The sequence below is a fragment of the Galeopterus variegatus genome, unplaced genomic scaffold, assembly GCF_000696425.1.
Source record: "Galeopterus variegatus unplaced genomic scaffold, G_variegatus-3.0.2 Scaffold3744, whole genome shotgun sequence".
Lineage (NCBI taxonomy): Eukaryota > Metazoa > Chordata > Mammalia > Dermoptera > Cynocephalidae > Galeopterus > Galeopterus variegatus.
In genome coordinates this window covers 2,825-24,899 of record NW_007729855.1, presented here as the reverse complement: position 1 = coordinate 24,899, position 22,075 = coordinate 2,825, and the positions used below count along the sequence as shown (strand labels likewise).

Here is a 22,075-nt window from a genome sequence, read left to right as displayed (position 1 = left end):
TTTTAGTTACCTGAGGCCAACTGTGCTCCAAAAATATTAAATGGAAAATTCCAGAAATAGACAACGTTTCAAATTGCCCACCATTCATAGTGTGATGAAATCTCGTGCCTCCCCTCTCTGTCCCACGAGGAATGAGAATCATCTTTTTGTCCACCATCTCCACACTGTGTAGGCTACTTGCCTGTTAGTCACTTCGCAGCCTTCTCAGTTATTGGATTGGCTGTGGCGGCATTGCAGTGCTTGTGTTCAAGTAGCCCTCATTTTACTTAATAATGGCCCCAAAGTGCAGGAGTACCGTGCTTAAGTTATAAATTAAACTTTATCATAAGTATATATGTATAGGAAAATACATAGTCTACAGTCATCCCTCTGTGTCTGTGGGTTCTGCATCTATGGATTCAACCAACAATGGATCAAAAATATTCGAAAAAGATAAATAAAAAATAACAATACAATAATAAAAATAGTAAAGATTTTTTTAAATACAGCCATTTACATAGCATTTGCATTTTATTAGGTATTATAAGTAATCTAGAGATGATTTAATGTATAGAGGAAGATGTGCGTAGGTTATATGCAAGTACTATGCCATTTCATATCAGAGACTTCAGCATCCATAGAGTTTGGTATCCGCAGGGGGTCCTGGAACCAATTCCCCGTGGATACTGAGAAACGACTATGTAAAGAGTTCTGGTACTCTCTGTGGTTTCAGGCATCCACTGGGGGGTCTGGGAACTTACTCCTTGAAGATAAAGGGGACTACTGCAGATAAAAAGTTTCTGTGAAAAAGTTTAGAATCAGAATAAAGGTATAGGAAAGATATCTCTCCCTGGATCTTGGCCAGGAGAGTAACAGTTGAATATTGTGTTTTTCATGCTGTTGTGGCTACTGACCAGGATAAAAGTTTTGTCTGAATTGGTCTTTCATTAGCTTCAAGGAGCAAACTCATAAGAGCAATTAAGATTTATTAGGTGTTCTTCATGATAAGTCCATCACTTCTAAAACATCTGTCACAAATAGAAATGACACTAGATTTATGCCCTTGACTAGTTTTATGACAAGGAACATGATTAAATGTAAAAAATGTAATGGTTTAAACTGATTATAGTGGTATCATTTTTTTCATTATCTTCTTTTTAGAGTATTTATAGTTTGCTAGAAAATAGGAATCTTAGAATCAAGGAATGCTTCAGCTAAAAATACCCTAGAAATCTGGTCCAAAGTCTTCATTTGTTGTACATAAGCCAGAGAAGTTAATTGATTTGGTCAAGATTATACAGCTAGTAAATTTAGTACAACATCACAGATCTTCCTGGGTTTATCCCAGTATTATTTCATTACCTCAAGTTGCATATTTGAAGTATTTTATTATTGATTTTTGGATCTTTATGAAACTTAATTACCTGTTATGTTCTTGAGGAAATTGATGTTTCCCTGTGATATTTACTAATCTATTTTGCAATTACATTAAACAGGGCCAAAAAGGTGACATTGGCCCAACTGGGCCTCCTGGACTTGTAAGTTTTCTTTTTTTTTTTTAGTCTTCATTTATCAAATTTATTAATGCATTATCTTTTTTGTGTCTTAATTATATACTCCCTACCTTTTCCTCATAGAACACCAAATTCCAAGTCCTTATGAACTTCTACTGCCTTAAAAGTCTTTACATTTGGGCCGGCCCGGTGGCGCACTGCTACAGTGCGCTGCTTGGGAGCGTGGCGGCGCTCCCGCCGAGGGTTCGGATCCCACATGCAGACCGGTTCCCGCTCACTGGCTGAGCGAGGTGCGGGCGCAGCACCGAGGTTTGCGATCCCGTTGCCGGTCCCGGTCCGGTATGGGCGCGACACTGAGGGTTGCGATCTGTTGCTGGACACGAAAAAAGACAAAAAGCAAAAAAAAAAAAAAAAGTCTTTACATTTAAAAACTTCAGTAGTACTGGCCTCATGGTCTTTGTATTATTCTGCCTGAGTATTACTTCTCCATAATAAAGGTCGAAAATTATGGCATTGGGTTGTTTTGCATCATGATTGCCAAATCATTTCTCAAGCAGCCAGCAGGTGGCGCAAGTGTTGTTTACAAAGGTTCAAGAAAAAGAAAATGTTGGAGAGGTGGGGATTGGTCCTTTCCCCTGCAGAGCTCAAGGGAAAGATTGATTTGGTCCTAATAGCTTTTCTCAATTTGTAATTGTCTGATTCACACCTCTTTCTTTCCTGAGTGTGTGCTTTCTAGGGGCTCTTAATAACAAATGTAGGAAACTGCTCTATGAAAGAATAATTGGGGGGTTTACAGATTTTCTGTCTTGTTTGAGTTCAACATGAAATTTAAGTCAAATATATTTTCAGTCTTATTAAAAATAAAATATCATTGCTGAAGTTTGACATATTGGTTTTTTTTTGTTGTTGTTGTTTGTTTGAAATTTGGTAAGACTCTTGACTTTAGACTGCATTGAAGCCACAACAGTGCAAGTGCCATAAAACTTATTCTATATATTCATACATTTTAGTAGTTTTAATTGTTTTGTCCACAGTGAATCTCAGATATTAATACTTAGGACTGTACGAAATCTAATGAGGACATACTTAAAGAAGACCTTAGGCATTTTTTATTCACTTTCATTTTAAAAATCAGTTTTAGTTCTCTAGAAAATAACCTCTTTATAAAATGAGATGATAAAATTTTGTTGAGTATCAGAAGAAATGGGAATTTTGAGAGTGCAGTCACATCTAGCAGCTCACTTTCCCTTTCGAACCATGATCCCAATTTTACGTCCTACAACTTTTGGTCTCATTTTGTGTGAATATTTCTTATGTCCCATAGAGGCAAGATGAAATATCACACTTTGCCAATAGGTGTTGATTTTTTCCTCAGACTGACAGTTTCTTAGATCTGAAGCTTATTTACCCTTATAGGTATATGAAGTGAATTTTTACATATTAGTTTATATAATATGGCATTCTTTAGAACAGACTTAAGTACTGTGTTCTAAAAAGACAGGGAAAAAGGAAATGATCAGTTGGTTGGGATTAATCAATAAAGCCTTGCTGGAAGAGATGAGGGTTTTTTTTTTTTTTTTTTTTTTTTTTTGTTTTTTTAAAGCAAGAAAGAAATTTGGATTGATAAAGGTGAAGACTGGGGGAAGGCATTACAGATGTTTGGAATGGCATATGCAAAGACACAGTTAAGAACATGCAAGTTGCATGAAGTGGTTATAAAAGGTGAAGACTGGGGGAAGGCATTACAGATGTTTGGAATGGCATATGCAAAGACACAGTTAAGAACATGCAAGTTGCATGAAGTGGTTATAATCAGATAGACTATACTACAAAATTATTGCTAGAAATAGGAGACAAAATAGGTGGGAGAGCAATTGGAAGTGAGAAGTGACTTGACAGAGGCCAAGGTTAAAAGTAGCATCATATATAGTAAGAAATAGTGAGCAATTTTGAGTCCTTAAAAAGGGTAGTTAACACAGAAAAATTGTTTTTTTGAGGAAGCATATACTAGCTATTGATTTGGATTCAGAGAGATATACTTAGAGGTGCTTCTGTTAGTCCAAGTGTGAGTTGAGGATAGTAGCTGTGGCAACAGGAATGAAGGGAGCAAATTGGAGAGACATTTCCAGTAAAGAATTGTCAGGCTTAGGTGACTGGAATAAATCAAATGTGAATTATAACAGAAGAGACATCCAAAATACTTGTAGCTTTGTATGCCTCACACTCAGGAGGATGGTAATGTTGTTACTGGTATTGGACATTTTCTAATCAGTTGGAGGATGAGTCATCTAGAATATGACTCATAATCTGTGTAGTAGTCTTAATGATTTTATATCTCAGCACTTTGTAAAATAATGGCATTGTAATCATGTATAGCTGCTAGATTATTTTCAGCAGAGCGAGACTCTTACTCTTTGAGTTTCTTTCTTTATTTTTTTCTTTCACAATAAAGGTAATTCCTAGACCCGGGACTGGTGTTACTGTAGGAGAAAAAGGAAACATTGGGTTACCTGGCTTGCCTGGAGAAAAAGGAGAGCGTGGATTTCCTGGACCACAGGGTCCACCTGGCCTTCCTGGACCTCCAGGTAAAAGAGACTGTATGAGTACTTATGTCTTGGTGCTATAGCATTTTTGCTAATCCATGTATACACTTTATCACACAGTTCCAGAGTAAGCATGGCAGTAGAAGGCATGAGTCCTTTTTAATTGACAGATACTTTCCAACTCTTACTATAGCCTTTCTCACCAAATTACTCACTTGTACTTTTTTTTAAAGTCCACTTGAGTAGTGCCCTTCTATCTTAAGAATCCCATTTCTACATTTTATGATTAATAAATTACATCAAATAATTCTGTGATACAGTAAATGAATTATCACACTTTTTGTACTACTAGGGACGGGGATGCTGCCGTACTAATGGCTAGTTTTGCAAGATTTCTGTATAAAAATGGTAAATAGCACTATCCACTTAGAATTCCAGAAACATCTAACTAGAAATCCCCATGACGATTTTGCTGTTCAATGAATATTAGGGCTGAATACTGAGTTTTATATCATTCCCTTTGAAGACACACATTATAGTGGAACATTTCTAATTTGGCTGCAAATTGAGCATTGACCTTTTCTATCATGTTTATGTGGGTGTTCTTTGAAATGGGGTAATTGTAGGAATTAATGTAAAATTTGCAAAAGCATCTGGTGTAGTACCTGGCACACATACATCTTCAATAAATTATGGTTCCTTTCCCTTCAGAAATACGTTGCTAATGAAAAATTAACTTGATGAGATGGCTAACACTCTGATCCTTTTATAGAGAAAGAGAATAAATGTGTTCCATTATGTTCTAAGTATACACTTTGGATTTCTAATCTCAAGATAGTGCTAAATACAAATACATACTCTGTAAGGGAAATTGAAATAAGGAGTTATCCCAAGACGCAGTAAAAGAGTTAAGGAATTCAGAAGTATGAAAGAAAAGTTAAGAGGCATAAAGGATAAACATAGAAAGTTTCAAAATCCATCATGAAGGAGTTCAAGGAGGAGAGTATTTGTGGCAGTATTTGAAAAAAATAATGGCTGAGAACGTCCATCTATTAAAAACTACACAAATCCCTGTGAAAAAGCTCATGAAACACTAAGCAAGAGTAAAATAATAATAATAATAATAATACAAAGTTCTATAAATAGACACATTGTAGGGACATTTCACAATTCAAGGATAGAAAGAAACTCTTACAAACTATCCGAGAAAACAGGCAGATTACCTACAAAGCAGTAAGAGTCAGAGGAAGATAATGGAGCACATTTTCTAAGTGATAAGGACAAGTAACTATGAATTTGGGATTCTATATAACACTAAAATAACCTCCTAGTGTGAGGATGGGATACCTAGAAAGTTTAACACCTGCATACCCTCTCTAAAATAGTTACTGGAGGTTTCACTGCAAGAAGAGGGAAAGGAATTCAGAATGAAGTGGGGGTTGGGGTAGGACGCAACAACCAATGGTTAGGAAAGATATTACTGAAGCATATTTAGTTGAAATAAGTACTGATCATTAAAAAAATAACAAAGGTGTTTTAAGTAACAGTGTGGAACTGTAATTGTGAACATCATTAACACAGGATGTCTTAAGTGCAATGAGAATGGGGGAAGTCAGTGACAAGGGAATGATAAGTGGTTTTTGTTATTGTTGTTTTATTAGAGGGAGAGAATATAAATATTATTAACTTAAAAGTTTTTAGAAAATATACGTTTAAGTGCATAGGTTAAATTTTTAATAGTAACCACTAGAGAAAAATAGAAATAACCTGTATGATTTACACACCAGTTGAAAAAAGAAAACCACCAAAATTCTTCTATGTAATAGAAGTTAGGATTGGGACAAAACAGACAAGATAAACCTGGGTAAACAGAAAATAAAACATAAGGTGACAAGAATTTAAAAAATAAATCAGTAACTCCAACAAATGTGAAAGGACTAAACACTGATTAAAAGACACTGACTAAAATAGAATTGGAATAAAAATATCTATATACTGTGCACAATAGATATATCTAAAGCAAAAATACAGTGGAAATTTGAAAATAAGGCCAAGAAAAGATATATTGGGCAAATGCTATCAAAAAGAAAGCTGGCTTAGCAATTCTAATATAGTATGAATAGAATTCAGTGCAGAAAATGCATTAGAAAGACAGTCATTTTATATGGATAAATAAACAAATTATACCACAATATTATGAAAGTCATGAAACTTTATGCATCTAACAATATAACTTTGAATATATAAAGTGAAAACTGTCAAACTATAAGGGATAAATTGACAAATCCGTACATACCAAGTAGGTAAAAAATAGGGATGTAAATTATTTGGACAACACAATCAAGCTGTATTCATGGGGGAGAGAGAGAAAAACTCTGTGTGCAGCAGAAAATATACATTCTTTTCAAACAAATATGGAATATTTATAGAAATTGTCTCTACTAGACCAGAAAAATATCTAAAGAAGTTATATGCAGGTTATACTCTGTAATCGCAGTGAAATAAAGTGAAAAGTTAACAACAAAATACACCAACTATTTTTATATCTGTATATTAAGAAACACAAATATAAATAACTCTAGAGATGAAAAGGAAACAAATAAAAGTGATAGACTATTGAATACTAAACAAATGAAAGTACTTCATATCAGAACTTATTGCATATAGCCAAAGCAATACCCTTAATTTATCATGAAATGAGAAAGAATAAAAGTAAATGACCTGTGTTTAAAACATACACAGACACACACACATACAATGAAACAAGCACAAACAAAGTAGGAGGGAAACTTTAACAAATATAAAAGTTAAAATTAATAAAATAGGAAATAAACTCAAATAATTATAGTTGAATAGGGAAAATAAAAGATGATACTTTGAGTGAAGAGCATTTGAAGTGAACGTAACTTGGCAAATGCAATCCAAAAAAAAACGAGAAAAGGTACAAATAAAGTTAGTAAAGAATAGGGATTATTACTATAATTAAAATTAAAATTTTCCAATTACAAGAAAACTATAGAACTATACTAATATATTTTAAATTCTAGATAAAATATAAATTCCTCATGAAACAGAAAACAGATTACTAAAGTTGTCCTGAGAAAGTAGGAAACCTAAGTAGGTCAGTTAACATGGAAGGTTTGGGAATGGTAAAGATCTCCATGAAAAATGCACTGGTTTTATGGTGGTTTTATAATTTTATTAATGAATTCTACCAAGCTGTCAAAGAACAGATAATTCCCACATTTTAAACTATTTCAGAGCATTTTTAAAAAGGAAATTTAATTTAATAGCATTGATACCAAACCACCAAGGAAATAACAAAAATACAATGGAACCTCGAAAAGTTCATGAAAAGATTCACATTATCTTTTAATTCTGTTTTTTTCAATTAACTTTTTGAAGTACCCTAATAGCTATAATTCAATCTTATTTATGAACATAGAAGCAATAATCCTAAATAAAATATTATCAAGTCAATCCAGAAGTATATTAAATAATATGATATTATGACCAAGTAAATATTACCCCAGTATTGCAAGGATGGTTCAACATTACTGTGATTGACTACATTATCAGAATAAGAGAACAAGCCAATAGATGCCGAGAAACCAGTTAATAAAATTCAATACTCACTCATTTTTAAAAGAAAAAAACCCCACAAACTAGGATTAAAAGAGAACTAATTTAACTTGATGAAGCTACCTACAGAACTGTACAGGAAATATCATGCTTCATGGTGAAACATCAGGAGCATTTTCATCAAGTCAGAAATAAGATAAAGATACTCAGAGTCACCAGTACTGCTTGTCATTATATTGGAGATTCTAGCCAATGCACTAAATCTGGAAGAAAACAGAGGTGTAAGGATGGAGGGAAAAAACCCCAAATTTTGGTTATTCACAGACCATATGATTATCTACTCAGAAAGCTTTAGAGAATCAAATGACAGAAGGGAGACAAGATGGGGGACTAGAGGTGCCCAGGGCATGTTCCTCTCACAGAAAAAGACCAGAAAAGGAATGGACATCTAAATACTAAAGACAGCATTGGTGGGAGAGTGTGGAAGGGCAGTAGGAATCTGGTGAGAACTCAGTGGACCACAGAAGCCCAAGAGGGTGGCAGAGAGAAGAGAAAGAGTCACAGGGCTTCAACTGCCGTGCCTCCAACACCAGAATTGGCGCAGCAGGAATTCTCATAATGAAAAGAATCTGCTCCACAATGAGCACTTTCTAGCAGTAATACTTCTCTTGTTCATGCTCCAGCCCACCACCAACACTGCCATAGCTGCTGCCACCATTTTCTGCCCCCAGGGTTGCTATGCATCTTTCCACCCTAGCCTCTGCTGCTCCTGATGCAGCTCCTCCCACCGCCACTACTCCTACCTCCCAGCACAGCAATTCGGACCCACTCCTCATTGCAGATGCTGCCACTCTCACCACCCAGCCTGGGTGCCACCAGCTCCACCTTGTCCAGATCTGGATGTTCCTGTGTTTTACCAGACAGGAAGAAAGATGAAAGAGGTGAGCAAGCACAGCCCTATGCACCTTGGTGTGGGAGCTACTTCTGCTGCCCACATGACTACTTGGCCCCAGGGAGGGACACATCCGGAACTAATGGTGAGTCTAGAAACAGGATAGCCAAATAGAGTACAAAAGAAAATAGCCACCACCAAACAATCCTCAACCCAGGATAAGAAAAGTCCCAGAAGGAGCCTCTGCCTGCAGTAGAGAAAAGAGAAACCCAACCGAGTCTCACCCATTCAAGCTCAGGAGCTTCAGTATACCCTGTTGTATCCATAAGGATCATGGAACACTAGCTGGAGCGCCAACAGGTCCAACTAGGGACATCCACCTCACCCAAGGAGCAACAGGGCACCTGGGTGCTTCTTCCAGGAGCTGGAGCGCTCACCCACGTCCTCAACAACACAACTCAGTGCCACTCACTTCAACAAGAAGCCACCAAGTGCCCCAGTGCCTAGGTCATGGAGGCACTCACAGACACCTTTGACACTGAATACATCTGAAGTAATCACACAGAGACTACACTATTGCGTCTACTCGGAACCATAACTAAAACACCCTATAGTGAGTGTAAAACACATCTACAGGAGGGAATCTCTCTCCTCAAAAGCCACTCCTGGGTAATAGAAGAAGGCACTGTTCCACTAGACGTCCAGACATCAACATAGGGATACCATAAATATGAAAAAAACAGGAAAATGTGATACCACCAAAGAAATAAAATAATTCTCAATTACCAGACCCCAAACAGCAGGAAACCACTGAGATGTTTGAAAAGTGCCGAGCAACAATGTTAAGGAGACTCAGTGAGATATAAGAAGACTGAGATGACACAACAAAATAAGAAAAGCAATCCAGGAAATGAAGGAGGAAATTTACAAAGAGATATAGTCCATAAAAAGAATACAGCAGAAATTCTGGAACTGAAGGATTCATTCAGTGAAATGAAACTACAACAAAAGGTTACAGCAGCAGACTAGAGCAAGCAGAAGAAAGAACTTCTGATCCTGAAGACATTCTCTTTGAAATGACCAAGGCAGATGAAAAAAAAGAAAAAAAAAAAAACAGAATCAAAATAATGAAAATCTAAGAGACCTAGGAGACAACCTTAAGCACACAATTATCATAATCATGGGTGTTCTAGATGGACAGGACAAAGGAAAAGGCATTGAAAACATATTCAATGAAATAATAGCAGAAAACATCCCAGGTATTGGGAAAGTGAAAGACTTCCAGATCCTAAAGGCTCAAAGATCCCCCAAAAGTTTCAATCCAAAAGGGTCCTCTCTGAGATGCATTATAGTTAAATTGTCAAAAATCAAAGACAAAGAGAAAGTCTTAAAAATAGCAAGAGAAAAACATCAAGTCACCACCTATAAAGGAGTCCCCAACTCACTAACAGATGATTTCTCAGCAGAAACCTGACAGACCAGAAGAGAATGGGATGATATATTTAAAGTACTAAAAGAAAAAATCTACCAGCCAGTAATAGTATACCTAGCAAGGTTATCCTTCAGAAATAGTATATTCCCAGACAAACAAATATTGTGGGAGTTCACCCCCACACTTCCATCCTTAGAAGAGATCCTCAAGGGAGTCCTTCATCAAGAATCTAAAAAATAATAATCACCACCATTAATACATGAGAAGGAACAAAACCCAATGGCATAGCAGATATGCAAACAAGAAAGAGAGACTATATCTTACCACATCAAAAAAAAAAAAAAAAAAAAAAAAAAAAACAAACACCAAAGACAAATAAAAGGAAGAAAAGGAACAAAAGATATTTAAAACAGCCATTCAAAAATCAATAAAATGCCAGGAGTAAGATAACACTTTTCAATAACAACCCTGAATGTAAAAAGATGATTGAATTCCCCAGTCAAAAGACATTGACTTGCTGAATGAATTAAAAAATTAAACCCAACTATGTGCTGCCTACAAGAAACAAGAAACTCTGCTCACTTTTAAGGATTCACCCAGACTAATGGTGAAGGGGTAGAAAAAGATATACCATGCAAATGGAAACCAAAAACGAGCAGGATTAGCTATTTTCATATCAGATAAAATAGATTTTAAACCAAAAACTATAAAAAGAGACAAAGAAGGTTAACATATAATGATAAAGGGATCTATCCAGCAAGAAGATATAACAAGCATAAATATATACGAACTCAACATTAGAGCATCCAGATATATAAAGCAAACATTATTAGACCTAAAGAGAAATTTGGACCTTAATACAATAGTAGTTGGGACATCAACACCCCTATCTCCATATTGAACTGATCATCCAGTCAACAAATTAACAGAGAAACACACAATTTAAACTACACTTTAGACCAATTGAACTTAGCAGATATCTATAGAACATTTCATCCAACAACTATGGAATATATATTCTTCTCATCAGCACATGGAACATTCTCCAGGATAGACCACAAGTCAAATCTCAACAAATTTAAAAAATTTGAAATCATTTCAAGTTATTTTTTCAGACCACAATGGATTAAAACTAGAAATCAATAATAAGTTAAATTTTGGAAACTGTACAAACACATGGAAATTAAACAACATGCTCCTGAACAGCCTATAAGTGCAAGAAGAAATTAAACAGGAGATCAAAAAATTGCTTGAAACTAATGAGAATAAAGACATGTCATACCAAAACCTGTGGGATACTGTAAAAGCAGTACTAAAAGGGATGATTATTGCAATAAATGCTTACATCAGAAGAACAGAAAGACTTAAATTTAACAACCTAAGGTTACACCTCAAGGAATTAGGAAAACAAGAAAAATCCAATACCAAAATTAGTAGACAGAAAGAAATAATTAAGATCAGAGCAAAACTAAATGAAATAGAGACCAAAAAATGACAGAAGAGATCACCAAAACACAAAGTTGGTTTTTTGAGAAGGTAAACAAAATAGACAAACTATTACCTAAACTAACTACAAAAAGAAAGAAGGCCCAAATAACAAAAATCAGAAATGAAAAAGGAGACATTACTACTGACACCACAGAAATATGAAGAATCATTAGAGAGTATTATGAACAACTATACAACAACAAATTTTAAAACCTCGTGGAAATGGATAAGTTTCTGGATACACGCAAAGTACCAAGACTGAACCAAGAAGAAACAGAAAACCTGAACAGGCCAGTAACAACTAATGAGATTGAAACAGTAATCAAAATTCTCCCAACCAAGAAAAGCTGAGGACTGGATGGTTTTCACTTTTCAACTATTCCAGAAAGTTGAAACAGAGGCCATTCTTCCAAACTCATTCTATGAGGCCAGATCACCCTGATGCAAAAACCAGACAAACATACAACAACAACAAAAAAGAAAACTACAGGCCAGTATCCTTGATCAATATAGATGCAAAAATCTTCAACAAAATAATTAGCAAACAGAATACAACAGCACATCAAAAAGATTGTACACCATGATCAAGTGGGATTCATCCCAGGAATGCAAGGATGATTCAACATATGTAAATCAATAAATATGATATACCACATCTACAAAACCAAGGGCAGAACTATATGATTATCTCAATAGACACAGAAAAAGCATTTGACAAAATTCAACATCCCTTCATGATAAAGACTCTCAAAAAAATAGGTATAGAAGGAAAATATCTTAACACAATATAATCCATATATGATAAACCCACTGTCAATATCATCTTGAATGGGGAAAAGCTGAAAGTCTTTCCCTTAAGAACAGGAATAAGACAAGGATTCCAATTCTCACCACTCTTACATTAAGTGAAATAAGCCAGGCACAGAAAGAGAAATACCACATGTCCTCATTCATAACTGGGAGCTGTATAAATAAATACATAAATAAACAAGAAAGAGAAAGAAAGAAAGATCACAATAGAACACTGAACATTCAAATGGAGAGAACAGAACTGTCGTTACTAGTTTGGAAAGGGGGAGAAGGAGAGGGTTTAGTGAAATATTGGTTAAGGGTCACAAAGAATGATCATGTTTTGTAATGATGAATATACTAATTATCCTGATTTGATCATTACATATTGTACCTAGCTATTGATATTCAACTCTGTAACCCACAAATATGTATAATCAATTACGTTTCAGATAAAGAAAACAAAGTGGAAAAAAGTATAGAAAATGAAAAAAAATCGAATGACAAATTAACAGAACTTAAACTGAATGTGTCAAAGGTGGCCATATATTGATAGCGTACTTAAATAATTTGTCTTTCTCCACACCAGCAAACATATAAGAAAAAAAATCCAGTTCCCAATAGTAATAGTAATGAAATTCACTGTAGTAATAAAACAAATTCATGAATAAACACAACAAAAGATGTAAGACATCTTTGCAAATTTGGTTTTTTTTTTTTTTGGTGGCTGGCTAGTATGGGTATCTGAACCCTTGATCTTGGTGCAGAATTTTGTAAAATATTATTAAATAGTATAAAATTGCTAAATAAATGGAAAGATATATTTAATTCTTATTTGATATGAGAAATCAATATTATAAAAAGTCAATTTTACGAAAAATTATTCCTTAAATTCACATTATTCACATTCAAAATTTTAAGATTTTTTTAAATGAAACTGACAAGCTGATCATTTGTAAATGTAGTGAAGATGGTTTTAAAAAAGAACAAAGATGAGTATATTTTCCTTACCAGTTTTGAAAGTATTATAAATCTGTAGTGACTAAAATGTGTGTTAATGTTGCAGGAATACATAGTGGAATAGAAGAATGTCTAGAAATGGAGTCATGTTTACATGGAAACTTTGACGTGCCTCTTTTTCTCTTGCTAATGACTTTCCAGTTGTTTTGAGATTAAAAGATTATAGTGTCCAAGGGTGGGTAGAGATTTATTAGTAATTTCCAGAAGTAACAAAGCTACCTTAAATTATTATTTCTGACACTCAAACTGATACTTACATTATCTGAAACTTTTCAACCTTTTTCCAGATGTTCATTCTCTTAGAAAAAATAAGAACATAATCAGCATTTTATGTTAAAGGAAGATCTTATCATGACTTAATGTGTCATTGACAACAAAAGTAATGTCTCTAACCATTTTGATCACTTTAATGGGTGCTTTTTCTTATTTTAGGGACTGCAGTTATGGGTCCCCCTGGCCCCCCTGGATTTCCTGGAGAAAGGGGCCAGAAAGGTGATGAAGGTCCACCTGGAATTTCCATTCCTGGACCTCCTGGACTTGATGGACAGCCTGGGACTCCTGGTCTTCCAGGGCCTCCTGGCCCTCCTGGCCCTCACATCCCTCCTAGTAAGCTGTATTTTTCTTTTGCTAAGTTCTGTTGTTGTTTTTGTTTATTTCATTCATCTGTGAATCTCACTGAAGGTTGTTGACATCATTCCTTGTGTTTCTGCTATCTAAGAGGTTCTACTTGCGCTTCTACTTTTGGTTTTTGGCAATTCTTTATGTTTAAATTTGCTCTTCCAATAGTGTTTATTGTCAGCAATATTATATCTTCCTTTTGCTTGTAGATAGTTGTATATCTGCAGAGAAGTCACTGAAAATAGGTCTTTTTTTGTAGCTGGTCAGGCTTTCTTTTTGCTTAGACTCCTGGGTATTTCACAGTTAGCTTGCTATCCTTTCTTTATCTTGTCTCAGGTGATGAGATATGTGAAGCAGGCCCTCCAGGCCCTCCAGGATCTCCAGGTGAAAAAGGTCTGCAAGGAGAACAAGGAGTGAAAGGTTTGATCCCTAAACGTTCATTTCTTCATTTTTTCAGATCATCAGCAAAATTCCCGGTATCCTTTATGCTACCTCAGCTGCTATCTCCCACGATTATACCCCAAGACCATCTCATTGCCAGTAGTGTACACTGATGTAATCTTGATTTCATGAATCTTGTTTTCTGGTTACTATCTCCTATCTTCCCAGCTCACTACTTCTAATAACCTGACTCCAACATTACTTCAACCCCACTGAGACCTACCAACTTTGATTACCTCTCTACTTTTTTCTTCCCTCCTAACCTAGCTTAAATTCCATGATTAATCACTGTAATGAATCCATTAATAAACCTTTGATTCCTTTGCCCTACTCTCACTTCAGTGTACTGACGTGGAACAAAAGCATAGCCCTGATAATTCAAAATTTCCACCTCTTCTGAGTGTGCACCTTCACTTTTCAAATTTCTGACACCTCCTCCCGAATTCTCGTTTTAAGATTCTGACCTTGCTTCCTTCCGCACTGACCAATTAAAGTTATAATAAGAGAAATTTCACAGATTGCCACCACCACATTTATCCACCTACTTGCATCTGTGCCCATATATTTTGCCTTCTTGCCTATTACTATTACGGTTCCTATCTAAAGCCAATTCTTCTATTTGTACAATAGATTCCATTCCCTCTTGTTTCCCCAAAGATTTTGATCCAGAAGTTCTTGCCTTTCTCACATCGTCAATTTTCCCTCTCTACCGGATCATTACTAGCAGCACACATTTATGCTTTTTTCACCCATCAAAAAAATACCTTATGGTAATCCTGCTTCCCCTGCCAGGTACTGCTCTATTCTTCTGCTCCCATTTTTTAGCAAAACTCATGAATTTTCTACTTACTATCTCTAGATACTCTCCTCCCATTTTCTCTTCAACATATTTCAATCAGGATTTCACCCCCGCCCCCTACTACCTACCACTCCACAGATGCCAGTCAAAGTCACCAGAAGCCTATACTGTGCTAATTCAAATGTCGAGTCTCAATCCTTTTCTTACTTGCTTCTTCCCATCTTTAGACACTTTCTTCATTTGGCTTTCAGTACATTACATTCCTCATTTTTCTTCATACCTCCTTGGTTGCATGTGTGCGCATGTGTGTATGTACATAAAACCCACTTAACCACCATCTAAACCAAAATATAGAACATTTCCAGGACCCTTGAAAACTTTCTTGTGCCCCCCCAGTTAGTATCTCCAAAGGTAACCATTATTTTATCCTCTATCACACGTTAGTTTCCGTAATCTTTAACTTTGTATAAATGGAATCACATGGTATGAGCTCTTTTGTATCTGATGTGTCTGATTTCTTTTGCCAAATATTATGTATGTGAGATATATTCAAGTTTTTGTTTGTAAAAGTAATTTTTTTTACTGCTCTTTGGTATTCCATTGTACACATTTACCTCAATGTCCATGTAATGTTGATGGATATTTTCGTCTGGAGCTATTAATAAAGCTGCCATGAACATTCTTATACTTATTTTTTCTAGGACATAAGCACTCATTTCTGTTGGGGATATACATGGGAATGGAATTGCTGGGTTATAGGGCAGGCGTAGGTTTTGTTTCATAGATATCACCAAACCGTTTTTCAAAGCAATTTTAATTTGCATTTCACTGATGAATTATTGATAACGGGGTTCTTTCTTATGGTTTTTATACTCCGTTTTGTAAAGTGCCTAACTTCCTCATTTTTAATTTGGTTTTGGATGTATGTATTACAATTATCTTCTCCCATTCTGTGACTTGCTTTTTTAGTCAAGTCTTTTGTAAAAAAAAAAAAAAAAGTTATTAATTAAATGAAATCAAATTTAACAATGTCTTGTTTTATGGTTAGTGTTGCTTATGCCCTGTTATAGAAAGCTTTGCTTATCCCAAAGACCTAATGATACTTCTCTGTGTTTTCTTCAAGACACTGTATCATTTTACTTTTTTGTGTTTTGATCTTTGACTTGTCTTCAGTTAATTTTTGTGTGTATTTTGAAGCAGGGATAAAAGTTCATTTTTCCCATATGGATATCCCGCTGATTTATATTTGAACTGTTGCTCTAAATTATACGACCATATATGTATGTGTCTGTTTCTGACCTCTCTGTTCTATTCTATTTGTCTCTTGTTGCATCAATACCAGATTTTCTTCATTACTGTGGTTTTATAGCAAGTTGTGGATATTCTAAGTTCTTTGCATTTCCATCTACATCTTAGAATTATCTACCCAACTTTTAATTTTTTTTTAACTGGTTTAGATGTCTTTTTATTGTTACTTTGTAAGAGTTTACATATTCTAGATATCAGTCCCTTGTCAGACATATGATTTGCAATTATTTTCTCCCATTCTGTGAATTGTCTTGTCACTTTTTTGTGTGTGTGTGAATTAGCTTTTTTTTAAAAAAATTTTATTTTGTCGATATGCAATGTGGTTGATTATTGTGGCCCATTACCGAAACCTCCCTCCCTCCTCCGTCTCCTCCCTCCCAACAATGTCCTTTCTGTTTGCTTGTCGTATCAACTTCAAGGAGTTGTATACCCAACTTTTAAGTTTGAAATGCCCCAGGGTTCAGTTCTTGTTCCTCTTCTCTTTACCTAAACTCATTCATTCAGTCTCATGACTTTTAATACCATCTCCTTGCCAGTGACTTCCAAGTTTATATCTCCTATCCATATACAACTCTTTTACTCTAGATTTGTACATCCAACTGCCTACTCAACATTTTGAACTTGACATCCTGATCAAGTTGAAGGCCTGATCTCTGCAACCTCCTCCCCCATAATTACTCCACTCACATTTTTCCTTTCTTACTTATAAAGCAGGCCACTCTAGCCTAGTTGCTTGTGCTAAAACCTTGGAGTCATCTTAGATCCCCCCCTTATTTTTTATTCCATATATGATCCATGAGAACATCCCATTGGCTCTACTTTCAGATATGTCTAGAATCTAACTAATTCTGACCATCTTCATTGCCGTTGCTCTGGGATGAGCTACTACTGTCTCTCTCCTAGATCACTACAGATTAGGTGGTTACCCTGCTTCCATTCTTGCCCTTAAAGTCTGTTCTTAACATAGCAGCAGCCAGAGTCATCCTTTAAAACTTAAGTTATATCATGTTGCTTTTCTGTTTGAATTCTTCTACTAGATTTTCATTTCACTCACAGTAAATGCCACGATATGCCACTCTCTTCCCTGGCTCCCTTTCCTCACTCTGCTCCAGCATTCTTTCCAAGTACTCTGCTCTAGTCTGCTCACTGTTTTTTGTATATGCCAAACATAGCTATTCTTACTGCCTGGAATTTTCTGTACTCGTTATGCACATGCCGTGTCCTTTGTTTTTGTTTTTGTTTTTTTTTTTTATCATGTATCATCTTCTCAGTGAGTTTTATCCTGACCTGCCACCATCCCTGGCATACCCAAACCCAGTTACCCAGTTCTATTTTTTCCCATAAACGTAGCATCTTTTAATATATATATTACAGTATTTAATATATGTTGAATATATTTAAGTATTTAGTGTATATAATTTAATAATTTATTATGTTCATTGTTTATTATCCCTTTCCACCAGCAGATGTGAGCTCCATGAAGGCATGGATTTTTGTCTCTTTTGTTTACCAATGTATCACAAACACCTGGAACAGTTCTTGGCACACAGTAGACACTCAGTAAATATTTGTCAATTGAATTGATTCTATATATAGGCTTCTTTAACCACATCGTTAGGTAGGAATGCTGGCCCTTAGTGTTAACTTTGTTAGAACCTATCTAAAGAAGGTGTATGTACCTCTTCCAGTAACATTTTTTTTTAAATTATGATTTTCTCTAGGTGACAAAGGTGACACCTGCTTCAACTGTATTGGAACTGGTATTTCAGGGCCTCCAGGTGAACCTGGTTTGCCAGGTCTCCCAGGTCCTCCAGGTAAAACATTCTGCCTTAAGGAAACCTTTTAAAATATTTCTTGGCTAGATTTTATTGAACTCATAGGTTCAGAATGTTGCCAGTTTCTCATTTTATAGCTAGTCAGTCATATCTATAAATAATTAAATATGAAATGCCTCTATCTTCTATGAAATAAATTATGCTCTTATTTCTAATACCTGAAGCTACCAACATTTTTTGTTTAAAACATTTTGGCAATATTATTCTTTCAGGAAACATATTTTCCCAATTTTCCATATGGACAGGAAAATAACTTATACAGAGTCAGACTTCTTTCTTCCAGAAAATTGGTGAAACAGTTCATAATACCTAGGCCCTGAGTATAGTTTCCAATGGCAGAGCTCCTAGTCATTGAGGATGTTTCACATGTTGTCATTAAGGAATGGGGCTTCTATTGGAGTTTGGGAACTAACTGCCAGTATTCCTCTCTCTATATATAACTCCTCCCTCCCTAGGTCCAGTCAAAACCATATTTGATATCTTTCAGACCCACAACTGTTTTACTCAACTGACTTCCTCTTGGGATTTCCCAATATTATATTCTCTTGAAATCACACTTTGTGTCTGAGTCAGGGCTGAAAATAGAAATCAGACCTCTTACCTTTCTGTCTAGTGTGTCTGCCAAAGACACCATTTTACTTTCAGCAAATCTTTCAGGTGCCACTAGAAGTAATCTTAGTCTTATACCTCTGCTCTAGTGGTTCTCAAACTTGGGAGTGCATCAGAATCACCCGGAAGGCTTATCAAAACCCAATTTGCTGTGTTCCACCCCAAGGTTTCTGATTCAGTAGGTCTGGAGTAAAGGCCCAAGAATGAGAATTTCTAACTATTAACAAGGTGATGATGATGCAGCTGGTCCAGGGGTCCATTTGAAAAACAACTGCTTTTTAGTAATGTTTTCTCTAGTTTTGGGGCATTAAACTTTTCACATAAAACAAATTTTAGGAAATAACAAACCAAAGGATTGGTAAGGATCTAGGAAAATTGTATAAGTCAGAACAGAGATATGCAGACTTTGAAAAAAATCTCCTTCTTTTCTCCTTTTCAATGAGATAGGTATGAGAGCCTAAGCACCTTCTGTGCATGGTATTTGGTAGCAAGCTCCGAGAAAGGCTGCTTTGGAGTTAGAAATACATAAGGATACAATATTGTATGTAACATGAAATGTTAAATTTATTTGAAAGAAACATTATTTCCTCACTGTGTGACCATAAAAGAAGAAATTAAAAATATGACTTAAATGGGATTGAATAGGGTTTTTATTTTAAAACTTGTCTTCCTGACTTGCTGATTTCTATATGAGCTTTGTCAAGGCTTTACACTCAAAGCTCACGTTATCGTGTGTGTGTGTGTGTGTGTGTGTGTTTGTGTGTGTGTATGTGTGTGTGTGTGCGCATGCTAGGATCTCTTGGTTTTCCTGGACAGAAGGGTGAAAAAGGATATGCTGGTGCAACCGGTCCCAAAGGATTACCAGTAAGTTTTGAGTACATTATAAAACAAAAAGTAGAAGGAAGCTATTTATACTTCAATTTTTACTAATGGATATTTATGTATGCCATAAATTTAGTTTTTCAATTAAGTTGTAATTTGTTTAATTCCTTGACTCTCCCTTACTCACATGCCCCATTTGATTCAGTGCTTTGTATGCTAAATATTATTGGGTGGGTTAATGGGTTAAACTGGAGAGAATGCATTAGAAAAAAAAATGATTTTCTTTTTCTCTTTCTTCTTTTTTCCCCTTTCTTTCTTTTCTTTCCCCCGTCAGGGCATACCAGGAGCTCCAGGTGCTCCAGGCTTCCCTGGATCTAAAGGTGAACCTGGTGACATACTCACTTTTCCAGGAATGAAAGGTGATAAAGGAGAAGTGGGTTCCCCTGGAGTTCCAGGGCTTCCTGGTTTACCGGGCACCCCTGGACAGGATGGTTTGCCAGGGCTTCCTGGCCCCAAAGGAGAACCTGTGAGTTGGTTTGATGTTCTTGGTTTTGTGATGTCAGGTTTTCACTAAGACATTTTTCCTAGATTAGTACAAAGGATGGGCCTAGTACTTAGATGAACACCCAAATCATGGCTTAAATGAATATGATTATATAGTAGTGGCACATGGTTACTGACTGTAGTGTATCTTCACTACTCTTTTCTCTCAGTTGTTTCATAAACCACTTGTCACCCATTAGTATACTGAGTAATATTGGCTATGAATAGGTGCTTATGAGTCAGTGTGAGGCTCTTCATCTCTTACCCCACATATCCTTGTCTGGGTTTATTTAGACCTGATGACCAGAAATCTAACTTGGTTTTTATGTATAGTAAACTTAGAATTTAGTATGACTAGATGTCCATGTTGTGAAAAGGCTGAACATGAGTGAATGGTCTCATTTTGTGCATAACACACAGCCCAGGATATTTAAGTGGGAAGTGATCTTTTATGATTTGTTAGCTAGACTCTAACCTTTAGTTATATATTAAATATGTTAGCTAGACTTTAGATACTAAGCTTCATGAGGGCAGAGATTTTTGTCTATTTTTATTGCCTGCTGTATCACCAGCACCTGGCACATAGTAGGTGCTCAAAAATATTTATTGAAGGAGTGAATGAATCTGTGGAGTAATCAAACGTACCATCACATAATACTACTCACTTATATAGCTTTTAAAAAGAAATAATTATAGCTGTATTGTTTCCCTAGTTGTATTCATTAATACTAACCTATAGATAGTTGTAGATACTACAATGTGTTTCTATATTAAACTTTTCCCTTTTCAGGGTGGAATTACTTTTAAGGGTGAAAGAGGTCCCCCTGGAAACCCAGGTTTGCCAGGTCTCCCAGGGAATATGGGGCCTATGGGGCCTCCTGGTTTTGGCCCTCCAGGCCCAATAGGTGTAAAAGGCATACAAGGTATGGCAGGAAATCCAGGCCAGCCAGGAATACCCGGTAAGTTTAGTATGGTTGTTTGTTTTATTTTAAATTTGGTACTTACAAGTAAAAATGTATTATCTTTTGGTCACTCTTGGTTCCTTTCAAGAGAAATGTCTTTCCCTGGCCATTTATATTTGGAGTCTTTAGATCTCCTTAGCAAAGGAACACAATGTGTTTTTTTTAAGGGAGGACTTCTCTTTAAATTTTTCTGATTGTCTTCATTGTTATTGTTATTTTTGTCCTTAAGTATTTGATATATAATACAAAGTTTAACAACTAATTATAATGGAAACACATATATAACTACCATGCATGTCAAGAAATAGAACATTGCTGATGGGAATGTAAATTAGTACAGCCATTATGGAAAACAGCATGGATTATTATCAGTAGTACAGCCATTATGGATAACATTTCTCAGACAACTACAAAATGGGACTACCACATGATCCAGCAGTCCCACTATTGAGTATATATCCAAAGGAATGGAAATCAACAAGTTGAAGGGATACCTGTAATCACATGTTTATCGCAGCTCTATTCACAGTAGCTGAGAGTTGGAACCAACCTAAATGTCCTTCAGTGGATGACTGGATAAAGAAAATGTGGTCTATATACAGAAAGGAATACTATTCAGTCATAAAAAAAGAATGAAATTCTGCCATTCTCAATGACATGGATGCGCTTGGAGAAAATTATGTTAAGTGAAATAAACCAGATGCAGAAAGAAATATCACATGTTCTCACTCATATGTTGAAGCTAGAAAAGTTGATCTCATAGAAGTAAAGAGTGGAATAGTGGTTATTGGAGACTGGTGGGGGAAAGGGCAGAGGGGAATGGGGAGAGGCTGTTCAGTGGATACAAAATAGTAGAGAGATAGGAAGAGTGGCATGCAATGTTCTATAGTACTATAGGG

At 35.8% G+C, this 22,075-nt stretch overlaps 1 protein-coding gene across 1 annotated transcript in view; it reads left to right on the top strand.

Moving 5' to 3' along the window:
• Positions 1–21,173, top strand: part of LOC103601467 (collagen alpha-5(IV) chain-like) — a gene marked incomplete at its 3' end in the record, with an annotated part of 159,158 nt that extends 137,985 nt beyond the window's left edge. The window contains exons 18-25 of the mRNA XM_008585876.1: positions 1,476–1,517; positions 3,946–4,078; positions 13,672–13,845; positions 14,194–14,277; positions 18,127–18,219; positions 19,643–19,713; positions 20,006–20,197; positions 21,005–21,173. Coding sequence (XP_008584098.1) covers positions 1,476–1,517; positions 3,946–4,078; positions 13,672–13,845; positions 14,194–14,277; positions 18,127–18,219; positions 19,643–19,713; positions 20,006–20,197; positions 21,005–21,173 — 958 coding nt within the window. The remainder of the gene's footprint in view (positions 1–1,475; positions 1,518–3,945; positions 4,079–13,671; positions 13,846–14,193; positions 14,278–18,126; positions 18,220–19,642; positions 19,714–20,005; positions 20,198–21,004) is intronic.
• Positions 21,174–22,075: the final 902 nt, after the last annotated feature.